Below are 12,831 nucleotides of genomic sequence, written 5' to 3'. Positions count from 1 at the left end.
ATAATGTCTTGACACTACAGTTGCAGTTTCACAGATGCTTGTTCTCTATAGGTACCACTTTTATGCCTGCAGTCCACATAGTTCAGGATTCTTTTTTATTTTGGGTATGATATTTAGACATGTATTTCGGAATTATGCATAGGGCAGAAGAGGGTTAGCCTTGCCTATAAGAATCGGTAATAAATTCTTTAATCTACCGCTCAGGCGGTAGAGCTGGTGGTCTAGTGATCTAAAGGTTGCTGGTTCGATCCCAGGCTCCTCCTGCTAGCATGCTGTAGTGTCCTTGAGCAAGACACTTAACTCCTAATTGCTCCTGATGGCTGCGTCCGTCGGTGTTTGAACAATTGTAAGTCGCTTTGGATAAATGCTTGCTTGCTAAATGACTTAATGTAAATGTAATTTTAATCTGAAACATTCTGATTTCTATGTTAGGGGCCTGGTCGGGCCGCTCCTCCCCCCCCCCCCCACACACACACACACACAGACCTAAGATCTGGTTCCCTTCAAAGAGACGTAATTCCCATCAGTAATCAGAATAAGTATTGCTCGGGCACCTTCTACTTTTGTCTTCATCGTTCAACTCATTTTAACGCGCGCAGATCAAATAAAAATGCGTCAGCGTCACTCGTGAGTTAAATTTAGATTTTCGAATTCCATTGGCCAACGAGTCTCCCTCGTCTTGCCCGCATCGGCCAATCACTGTCCCAGACACAAGAACACTTTTTACCACGTGACCGCCACAGCCATTCGACGTTTTGAGGCTGCGCACCGCCAGTCCATGCCAGACGCACGGAATAAAAAAATAATATAAATCCCTTTGCTTTTCTTATTGGATTATTCGCCTTTAAACCATGCGGCGAAGTAAAGCAGAAGTGGATCGCTATATTTCCGCAGTGCAGAGCTCGGCTCCTTCGCTGAAAGAGGTGAGTGGAACTGGCGGCTGAAGCTAACCTCGCTCTGCCATCACGTTTAGCGATCAACATGTGCCGTCCGCCAGATTCAGCCAAACAATTCCCCACACAACATATTACAACATATATTCTAGATGACATATATCCGAGCATACATATATACAGAGGAACTTATAAACGTAACATCATGTATGGTATGCCAGAACGCCACTAGCATACCTGCCCGCTGTGACCAAAGCCTAAAAGGCCTGGTTTTGCCTCCTTTTAGGATCTTGGGTCATAGTGTTGGTTGTATTTTATATTTTACTACGATCAAGTATTTTGATACACGAAGAATAAGCGCAAGCTAAAGTATTCAAGGGTACCGATCAGTATACAGTATTACTAAGTATTACCGTTTTTGTGCAATATTGTCTTAATCATTCTACAGTCTGTCCATAATGATGTACAGCTAAGCAGCGAATTTAGTGCAAAATACTACGAGTTATCCGTGAAGGTTTGTGAATTGCATGGATTTAAGCTACTACGAAAGTGTTTTCGACGTAACCAGAAACGACGGGACTGAAGTTGGCTCCTCATTCAAAAATTTCGGTCCACCTTAAATGGCCACAATAACCTAACTTGGCCTGTAGATGGCTCTATTTAGTGACCTATCTCTGTTCTGTACCATCGAGGCCTCTACTGAGAGATTTCCAAAATGACTCATCTGTTATGAATACTCTGTATTCAGAAAAATAAAACAGTGACTGTCCAAGACGCATTTTTTTAAAGGCATGTAAATATTTTTTTCCCTCAAAGCTTTTCTATGAAGCAACCAGAAACACAGCATAAGATGGACTGTAATTAAATGAGAAAGGCAAAAGTGTTTGCATTTTCTGCAAAGTGGTCACAACTTTACTATAGAATTTTCCTTTATGAATATTATTATGAATATGACGTTTTTATTAAGCTCTGCACATGGTATTAGACTGGTAACATTGTGTCATTGCAGTGCAGTGTACTAAGCAACAGCCAGAAACACACAAAATACCTATTTTTTTTTTTCTTCGCTAGGTTTTTAATTTATTTATTATTTCAATTCTACCTTCTATTTTTTTAAAGTAATCAAGAATCTAATAATAAAAAATAATCCTGTCCGGCGCATTATTATCGCCTCATTTCCGGTCTCAATTCTCATGTGTTTTTTTTTTCGTGACAAAACATAGTTTCAAGACCCGACCGACACCCATTATTATTATTTTTTTAAAGCGCCCCTGATTAAAAAAAAAAAAAAAAAAAAAAGAGCATTGTGGGGTGCATGGGGCAGGTACTTAAAATGGTGGCCGGTGTAATTAGTTCTCTGCTTTTAACCCATCCTGACTTGTCCTTCCTCCGGGGGCCAGCCAGGAGCAGTGGGCAGCATACAGTGATATGCCCGGGGTCCAATTACAAGGGCCCATTGCTGATCAGACGACAATGTTGGTGGGGGTTACAAGGAGGAAACCCCATGTGAGCACAGGGAGAACATGCAAAATCCACACAAAACGACCCCTAAGAAAAAATTACATTACATTCTATGTACCAGCCCCCGATAGAATTGTATATTGCCAATCGCTGCCCCCCAGCGATCAGGGATTGGAATTTTGCGTTATCGCCCAAGCCTACCCCACACCTTCCTTCAGTGACTGAACTCACCACACCAGACTGCCATGTGCCTACCTCCAGCCACTGAACATTTGCACTAGACTCTTTATACTACTGTTCATTCTGTACATATCTCACGACAGTCTGTTCATATGTGGACTACTGTACATACCTCAAATTGCAGTGACACAATGATACTGCAGTCTGCATACCATGTTTAGAAGCTTATAAAAACAATTGACATGCCATGTTCAGAGCGTCATAAAAAATATTGCTACAGAAAAATCTCTTGTAATTGTGATACTTCATACACAAGTGTCAGATTCTTGAGACATTTTAAAAATAAGAGGGTAGTGCCATAGCAATAAGGGAAGAATTGCAAAGACACAATCAGTCTTAGTCTGCAGTGCATACCATGTTCAGAGGCTTATAAAAAAAGAGGAGGTCGAGCTGGTAATAGTAATCTAAAGGTCGCTGGTTCGATCCCAGGCTCCTGCTAGCACGCTGTAGTGTCCTTGAGCAAGACACTTAAATCCTAGTTGCTCCTGATGTCTGCGTCTATCAGTGTTTGAATAGTTGTAAGTCGCTTTGGATAAAAGTGTCTGCTAATTGACTAAATGTAAATACACAAGTCTCCGATTTGAGACATTTTGAAAATAAGGGAGGGAAGGCAATAACAATTAAGGGAAAAAATGCAGTGACATGTCATGTTCATAGATTCATAAAAACATAAACTGATAACACCTACCTAAAACTTAAAGTATTTTGAGCCGTTCAAAAGAATCCAATCGTTCATGAATGACCCACCACTACAGAAGATCCAAGAGGTTTATTTGTCACATACTACAATAAAAATGCATTTAAATGTCATTGTAACGTGCCTGGAGATTATGCACAATACATTCTCAACTGAACACAATAGCTAACCTAATTACTACCTAACTGAACTAACCGATTCCCAAAACGTAATGCAGTTAGTAGTTAGAATTAAATAAAAAGGCTCAAAAAGGTAATAGAAGTAGAAGCAGCATGGTGCACCCGCACATGGGTACTCCATGCTGCTGGTCCACGAGCATACCAGTTCTCCACTGCGCTCCCCACAGAGTGATCCTCATACACGCTCACAACATTTCACGGTCCCCCATGCTGAAAAGGCAACTTCTGATTTTGGATTCTAAATCGAATATGAATGATGGAATGATACATGGATATTTTTCTATTAATGCGCCAACTTCCAGAATTTCACCTCGTCGCAACACGTCACTGAAGGGGCCAAAATTAGCGGGTCCACCTGGGTATTCTGTTCACATCAGAGGCAGTCGGCGGTGAAGCCGATTAAAACCCAGGTCTACTGTCGGTCCGGGACTGACTCACTTCACAACTTGATTTGTGAATTTTAGAAAAGACTATACTATTATATAACTAATTTCACTCCATACACATACTGCAAGATTTCCATAACACCTGGGTGGTAAAACTCTTCTTCGCCATGATCATTATGTCGAAATATTAATAAATCAATTCCCTTTTGTGAAGTGGTTAAAGATATGTTAAAAGAGAAGCAAAAGGAAAAACATCATTGTTTCATTGCCTTTTGCTTCTGTTTTTACATACACTACTCACAAAAAGTTAGGGATATTCGGCTTTCGGGTGAAATTTCAGGATGAACCTAAAATGCACTATGATCTTTACAGGTGAACTTAATTTTACCTTCTCTAAACTTTTGAATGCACATGTCCAGCTGTTGAATGTTTCAGTACTTTTTGCACAACTTTCTGTTCTCTAACAAGGAGCTGAACAGCAAAATTCCCGACCAATGAATGGACCAATACATTTCCTGGTTCAATTAGAATTGGTATTTAAACAGTCCTCTTCATCATGCTGTTCACATTTTGACAAGAAGAGTGGGGTGCCATGCCTCAGCAGACAATAAGTCGACTTGTGAACAGCATGAGACGTGGTTGTCAAGCTGCAATTGATGCTCAAGGGCACATGACAAGTTATTGAGACATTGACATTTTTTGTTGTGGTGAACCCACCACTGTTGTTGGCTTTTGTTTTCAATAAATTGTTTGAGATGAGGAAATCACCATTGCATGCTTCTACTTAAATGCCCTACTTTCATGATATAATATCACTGTCGCGCGAGCTTTTTACATTTTCCATAAATGTCACCCGAAAGCCAAATATCCCTAACTTTTTGTGGGTAGTGTATGTCTCAAAGTTAATCTTATACAAACTGCATTGGTGTTTAACGTGCTATGAGCCAGCCAATCTAAACCTGAAGAATTTCATGATTTCATAAAAATGCCAAATTTTGTTTTTGTCTCCAGAAGCCAATCAAAGGTTTTTTGTTTGCAAAACTGTACTATGAAGCAAAGGAGTATGAACTCGCAAAAAGGTAAGCAGTCAGTAAAGTTTGACAGTGATCTATCATTTAAACTTGTCTAAAGATAACCTCTTTTCCATCAAGGCATTTTGAAGGCCGGTTGGGAACCAGTGCCTAATCTGTAACCAGTTCTTTGCGTTTTGTCAGCAAAAGAACCCACTCTAGAGCCAGTTTTCCACTTCTCTGCTGGACAAGAACCAATAACCGCTTAAGTCAGCGACAGGGGGTAGGGGTCAGCCCAAGTAAACTTTTTATGTTTCAGCAGTACAGATTTCATAGACGTAAAACTTTGGTCTCTGGAGCTATCAAGTGAACATATTTTGAAATATATCATATTTTTAGTAAGCGCACAAACTGGGAAAATTTGGTAGTGAAGGTTTGAAACCAGGGGCGGAGCAGGCTCAAACTATGGTCTCTGGAGTCCGGAGTTTCAACATTTACTTCTAAACTGCCAGTTTTCACCACAATTAAAATAATAACATTATAATAATTGTCTTCAGCGCTTACTTAAACTTATATCATCTTGTGTCCAACTTATTACCTCACACAATAAAAAACAAACGATGCATCCTGAAAAACATAAGCAATAATAATATTAATTATCCCTCATCCTGATTGAAATGGCGGAGAGGTCTACAGTGATGTAATGATGTGGCTCTCTAACCTGTTTTTCCTGTGTAAAAGCAAACCGGTTCTTAGAAAGTTTGCAAGTTGAACCAACTGTGAACTGGTATTAACACCAGCCCAGAACTAGGTTTGTGTTGGTGGAAAAGGGGTTATGGATTTTCTTTTTACTTTTTATTTGAGCAAACATTTGTTTAACGTCATGTTGTTTTTTTAAGGCATGTATCGGAATACCTCAAAGTCCAGGAGAGGGACCCCAAGGCACACCGATTCCTTGGCCAGCTCTATGAGAGAGAGGGACAAATCAACCAGGCAGTAGGTTGTTATAAGGTATGCTGTGAATATGTCAATATGTGGAGGCTGGAACGACTCTGTGTTTCCCCTGTAATTATACAGACCAATGAGAATCCCTGCTGGGCCAAAAAATATTTATTTTTGTCCACTTTGCACTGTGCCTTGGGGACCCTTTTTTTTTTTTAATTAGTCTTTTTTTTTTTTCCTTTTCCATTTTTAAATTGGTATTTACAGGCCGTTTTTGTTATTGAAACACAGGTACCAACTAGGGATGTTAAAATTTGCTGACTAAATGACCGACTGTCTCAGTGTTCTGTGTCAACAGTAAAATCTAAAATCTTGTGTTTATTTTTTAATGGCCTATTCAATACCTTCTAAAAACATTCCTGTTTTCCAAAATATCCTATTCAATATTCAAAATAAAATAAGTCCTGTCAGTGAACGCTATTTTAAAAATAAATAAATATTACGAATATTGCCACTTGAAATTTAATTTCCATAAGTAGCAAGTGCAGCTGCTGTAATTAAAATTTCACTTAAATACAATTTTGACAAAAAACAATATTCCAAGTAGGTCTATATAAATAATATTAGAGGTGACCGTCTTCTTCGGGGCATCCCATCGACATATTTCACAACACAATGGCTATTTCGGGTCTGTCTTGGGTCGGAACATGAATATAAATAAACAAAGAAATTGTATGTATGTGTCCTCATTGTCAAAGATACATCATCTTTGTGCTTCTCCTCAGAGTTTTTGATGCTCTGGCTGTCTCAGCTCCGTGTGTACTGTTTATAATCACAACCTGTCCACAAGGGAGGAGACACGGCTCATTTCTATATCAGCAAACTTTATTGGGCGAGCTAAAGCTGACCTTTCACCTCTAACCAAACTGATTGGCTTTTCGTTGCTGCTTGCTGAACACGGAAATAAACAGATCTGCTGAAAATTTGGGTTTTTTTTAATCAAAATTAGTCAAAGGACGAGGACAAATATGATGAATTGTAATTGTTTTATCGCCCAGCACTAACTAAAATTGTGCTTAGAGGGAATTATTTTCACTGGACATTTTGACCGGAGAGATTTATTTATGTTGGACTTTTTTTTAAATTTTTCCAGTCTAAAACCTTCCATTACCAGATAACAGAGACGGTGGCCTGAACACCGTTTAACACTGATAACCGTGGCAACCCTTACTGTTACCAGCTCATATTTTGGGCTGTTTTGACTTGACATTAAGAATTTCATACATCTAACACTCACATCTAGCTGGTTTGAGAAAGGGGGGGGGTGCAGATTTTGCCAGCAGATAATAAACACAACTGTCCAATAATGCACCCGCAACTTTATTTCTCCATGAACCAAATTGTTTTATCAGCATATATTTTGGGCCACATTAAAATCCACTCACTGCTCATCTCGTTCCAATGGCACCAGTCAGTTCTTGAATTTGATGTGTTGGAAGAAGGATGCATGGGCAAGCTTAAGGACCGGAGCCACTTTGACATGGGCCAATTTGTGATGCGAGACAACTGGGTCAGAGCGTCTCCAAAACGGCAGGTGTTGTGTTCCCGGTACGCAGTGATTAGTACCTACAAAAAGTGGTCCAAGGAAAGACACCCACCCACAACGTCTTGTGCCCCCAAGGCTCATTGATGCGTGTGGGGAGCAACATCTAACCCGTCTGCTCCTAACTTGGTTGTGAGGGGGGGCCACAAATGCCACAAAAGTATCTGAATTGGTGCAGATGCTTGGGGGGCAAGTGTCAACCAAAAGTGCCATCTTATTGATTGGTGCCCTAAGAACCGACCAACACAAAACCATAAATAAAAGCACCGTGTAGTGGGGCTGTCAAACGATGGCCGGATGATCGAATGATATTCCAATTGTGTGTAAAAATAAATAAATAAATAAATACAAATATTAAAAAAAAAAAAAAAAAAAACATTTGAATCTGAAAATTAACACTCAAAAGTGTTTCAGCAGAAATATATATTTTTTATTGTTTTATCCGCGCAAGTGAATGAAGGCCCTCTTGTAGTCGCCGCAACAATCGATAACAGAGCCAGTCTATGAAAACAGACATGCCGGTTTACAACATGGAGTTGCTGAACCTCAAGGAACATTTGAAAAAAATTTTAGTAGATATTTCGATATATTTGAATAGCCAATGTTGACAGCCCAATGGTGTAGCCACCCACGGCTTACCTACGGCGGCTATTCGACACAGAACTACAAAGCAGCCTTCATGACGTGATGTTTTGTTTTTCCCCTTTCCCACTGCACCAAATACCTGGTAACACCCGCTATTATCAGGCATTTGTCATCAGTGGGAAAGGTGACACCTAAGTTTCAGTCCTGGGTCAAATGACCCTGCAATAGACACCGATTTTAAGCGGCTCCACCTCCGATCAGCTCTGATGTAAACATGGCACCCAGGTCGGCCTGCTAATTTTTTTTTCCCCTTTACCGGCGCGACGCTCACTGAAGTTCCGGACGTTGGCTCGTTAATAGACAGGAATATCAGTGAATCATTCGATCATATCATGTCCTATTTAAATTCCAAAATCAGAACTTTTTTCCAGTTTGGTGTGGGATGTCTGTTTTTGGAAGGGAACAAGGTTAATGAGATCAGTGTTCTCATCTGTGGGGAGGGGGGGCACGTTGTTTGAAAATAAGCAGTGTCAGAGCGGCGGCTTTGGCTGCTGTGTCAGCTCGGACGTTTCTTTTAGAGATGGGGTCAGGGGCATGGTATGCAAGGTAAGGTATGTGCAGCACATTTGCAAATAGCAATTCACAATGGGAGGGTGATGGCATCTAAAAGGTTCTTTACAAGGTCAGCATTACAGTAGTAACAAATTTTCCAGCAGAGGTTAACAAACCTTGGTGTTGCCAGAGGGCACCAAAATCCTCAACACCAAATGCATAACGACTGTCTGTATAAATATTGAAATTTTGTCCACAGTTAACGCAAACAATTCAGCAGCCTTGTCACCACATGATGACCTTTGTTCAGACTAGTGCTGTCTATGGATTCTCGAAATCCACCATTCAATTTTCAAAATTCAACTTCTTCTGATTTTTATGGTTTTGATTAGATTTTCAATGCCATTGTTTAGCACCTTTCACACACAGTTCCAGGTAAATTACAGATAACCTTTCAGGCACTGCTAGTAAGTTTCACTATTTACACATGCAGCTACATTCAGGAAGATTTCAGTCTTGCACTTTTTCACACATGCCATCATAATGCCGGAATAGATGGGGGGAGGGGGAGGGGGAAGGACATTTCAGCGGAAATCTGCTGGTGCAGTCCCAGTCCCCACTCCTCGTGCTGGAGAGTGACCGATGGAGCAGCAAGCATGCAGCTCATTCACAGCTCTAATACATCGTCTTTGTGCACAACGACGATGTATTAGGACATGGCACGCAAATAAAAATATTGCCTATGAAATAAATAAATTAGGCAATAAGCATATAAATTAATGGAAATTATAAAAATAAGTAAATATACGCCCGACAGACAGGATGGAGGCTTTGGGGCACCCAAGCCTGCCGGCCTAGGTGGGCGATCTGTCACCTGCGGCGCAGCAGGTACACCTGACCGTATGTGTATGTATGTGACAAAAATTCTCTTGAACTTGAACTTGTAGAAACTGCCACACTCGTTCTCTCCCCCATTTGGAAAACAGAATAGTGAGTGTTTTATTTTGAATGTTTTGAAGATGCTAAACATATACTCCTTAGCATTTAGGCATCACTTGGTTGTAAAGTTATATCATTCCTGAACATTGATCATCTGCATTTTCTCTCACAATCTCCATCGTCATTGGTGGGGAGAAGAATTGCTGGATTAAGAACAGTGCATCTCTTTAAGAGGACGTGAGGAAATGAAAGAAGAATATGGGTGATTGCTGGAGAGAAATGAGCTGTTTTGCTTTGTAGAAAGATGGTGGCTACAGCATGTGTTTTCCATCACACTTTATTTCCTAATCCTTTGAATTGTCTTGCATTTACAAGAACCACTATGGATGACTTTTAACCAATTATAATGTAGTTGTGTACAATGTGAAGAAACAGCATTTTATATTGAGGATGGTCCATGTTAACTTTGAAGGTGGTTGGGGTAACAGTCAGAGCCCTGTTATTGGACATTTAGATAGAGGTTTTTGATTTAGGGTCTCATTTAGAGAATATTTAACAAGCCTGTTGTCTTCATTAAAAGGAACCGATGCTTTTCAATGTTATTTAATGTTTTGATCACTCGTCGTATAAGGTGACCATGAGATTGCAGCGGGGGTTTGCCAAGCTTGTTTATAGGGTGCCAGCCTCAGTCCGTCCACCATTATTTTGACGGCTGCTGAGGGTTTCAAGCTCTCAACACTGGAGTCCACACCAGAAATTCCACACATCCCCATGCTGTCAGTCTCCGCTCAATTCCTGCTGCTGATGAACTATGCCATTTACATCACCAAAGTTCTTTCATTTTAGCGTGGACGAATATTCACCGACCATTTGCAAGAACCCCTATGAAGGCCAAGATGCCTCCTGGAGAAGGCGCAATCGCATTTGGCAAATACTTGTTTCTATGGCTTCCTTAAGATTCAAGAGGTTATTTTGTCACATACATATACATATGGTCATACATATATGCAGTGAAATGTCATGACACCCGGTGATGCACAATAAGCTCTAACAATACTTTTAGTAGTATTAATTGTCTGTTTTTAAGTATACATTTAAATCCTCCCAAATGAAACTTACCTTAACTTACCTTAACTTGCCTCCAGTACTTAGAAGTAAAGTTTGCACCAAGTAATGCTCTACAGAGCAAATGTTTAAACAGGTTTTTGCCTCAAATGGACACAGCTGCCTGCAGCAAAGTATTCTCAACAAAACAATACCATTTAGGAGAAGATGCTTAAGAACAGCATCTGATATCAAGATGGGGCTTCAAGCGTCCAATGTTTCTGGTTGTGTTTTTAGATCGTGAGATTCTTTCAAAACAGACAGGCATTAGGTTGCAAATTCTTCATCTCACGATCTTGCAATTATTTATTTATTTATTTATTTTTGCAATGTGGATTCTTTTATTGATTTGGAATTGAAACAAAGACAGGGGTATTAACATTAACAAAAGTGACACTTGACAACACTAACGCCAGTGGATTTCATTTTTGTCAATAGAGGTCAGTGGACTTGAACCCTGCCCAGAAAGACCTGGTTCTGAAGGTGGCGGAATTACTGTGCAGCAAGGTGGAATGCGACAGCAGGACAGAGTTCTGGGTGGAGAAGGCTGCTAAGCTTCTGCCTGGCAACCCTGCTGTATTCAACCTCAAGGTCAGATGGATCACCTCTTGAAAATCTCCGTGTTAGATTTCCTTGTTGTTTTTAAATAACTTAATAGATCCCTGTGAAGAAGTTTGTCCGATGCACTAGACCAGGGGTGCCCAATATGACCGGTAGATCGCGAAGGTAGTGCGGGTAGATCGCACGCCATTCCAAAAAAAAATAAAAAATCTGCAAGAAAAAGACAAAACCGTGGTCAACATGATCAGTTCAGTTCAATAGTGCAACTTCTGTCCTCAAAGCTGCAGCGTCATGATTTGGGGAACTTTCACAACCTTGCATCAAAGCTGGAGACCCAAGGGAAGGCAGGGAGGGGAGGGGTGCGAGGAGCGCCCCGACAGTGCGCTCTACACAGAGCAGATTGAAAACTGTCTGTCAGACAAACGGTTTCAAGGTGCTTTACTCAAGCCAATCGCTACATTTATGTGCTTCACATTTAGGGAAGATATTGACTCGCATCAAAAATTGCAACACTGTTTCACCTGAACTCGTCTGCAGTGGAGGATGAGATGTTGACACTACAGGCTGACATTCAGCTCAAGTCCAGGGCTCATGGACCGTTTTTGGAACTTACTCACAGAGGAAAATTACCCAAACATGAGGAAATGTGCTACCTCCTTGGCTGCATTATTCGGGTCTACTTATTTATGTGAGTCAGCCTTTTCCCACATGAAGATTATTGAGTGGAAATAGTGTTCCACCACGGATGTTCATTTGGAAGCCTGCTTGAGGCTGGCTACCAGCAGCTACTGTCCGGACTATGCAACCCTGGCCAGCTCCATTCAGTGCAAGTCATCAGAGTAAGGTAGTGACCATAAATGTATTTAATGCTATTGTGCCGTAAGGGTTCATGCAGGGATGCAAGGTACGCCAACATATATTGTGTATATATGAAGTATACTCAGTATATACATATAAATAAATATATTTAGCATTTTTTAATGAAGGTAGATCATTTTGACCTGGTCATTTTAAAAGTAGCTTGCAAGCCGAAAAAGAGTGGACAACCCTGCATTAGACCCATCCTTACTATTTAAGAGCAGTGGGAAGCAACAGTGCAGTGCTCAGTGACCAACTCCTGTTCTTGAGCAAATGCAATGGTTAAGGGTATCGACAGGGGTATATAACCTCATGACTTTAGGGTGGGAGGAATTAGAACCCAGAACCTTCTAGCCATAAGCCAACAGTGTTAATCACTTAGCCAACATTGATGGCTGTCGTCCAATGGAATTATCTTTCTCTTTCTTTCTTAACCCTTTCTTTTTTTCTTCCAAACCATATTAGTGCCAGGTCATGCATATTGGCATTTCTCTATTTGTCTATACGACAAGAGTTTTTCTCCCCAGTATTTTGCTATTAGTTAAAATGAGGCCTAGGCGGTAACACTTTGATGAATTACCCTTGATAAAGATAATTGGGATATTTTATTTTATTTTTTTTGATATGTTTGAGCTTGAGGCTGCAGGTGCTGAAGTGCATACCCACTTATAGATAGATTATACACTTACTGAGCACTTTATTAGTAACACCTGTACACCTACACCTATTCAGGCAGTTATCTAATCAACCAATCGTATCTGCATGGTTTTAAAATTTAATCTGTGTTTTCGACCCCAGGCAGGTTTGAGTATGTCTGTAAG

The 12,831-nt window shown here is 40.4% G+C and overlaps 1 protein-coding gene across 3 annotated transcripts in view; it reads left to right on the top strand.

Moving 5' to 3' along the window:
* The first annotated feature begins 790 nt into the window (after positions 1-790).
* ranbp2 (RAN binding protein 2) overlaps positions 791-12,831 on the top strand; it is a 71,900-nt gene continuing 59,859 nt past the window's right edge. For all 3 annotated transcript variants that reach the window (XM_080019014.1, XM_080019013.1, XM_080019012.1), the window contains exons 1-4: positions 791-923; positions 4,868-4,935; positions 5,766-5,877; positions 11,030-11,182. In XM_080019014.1, the coding sequence (XP_079875140.1) occupies positions 852-923; positions 4,868-4,935; positions 5,766-5,877; positions 11,030-11,182 (405 nt within the window). In that variant the 5' untranslated portion in view covers positions 791-851. The remainder of the gene's footprint in view (positions 924-4,867; positions 4,936-5,765; positions 5,878-11,029; positions 11,183-12,831) is intronic.

This window comes from Zeus faber (assembly GCF_960531495.2).
Source record: "Zeus faber genome assembly, chromosome: 18".
In the NCBI taxonomy this organism is placed as follows: domain Eukaryota; kingdom Metazoa; phylum Chordata; class Actinopteri; order Zeiformes; family Zeidae; genus Zeus; species Zeus faber.
The sequence above is the reverse complement of the archived record's forward strand: the minus strand, read 5'-3'. Positions and strand labels throughout refer to the sequence as shown.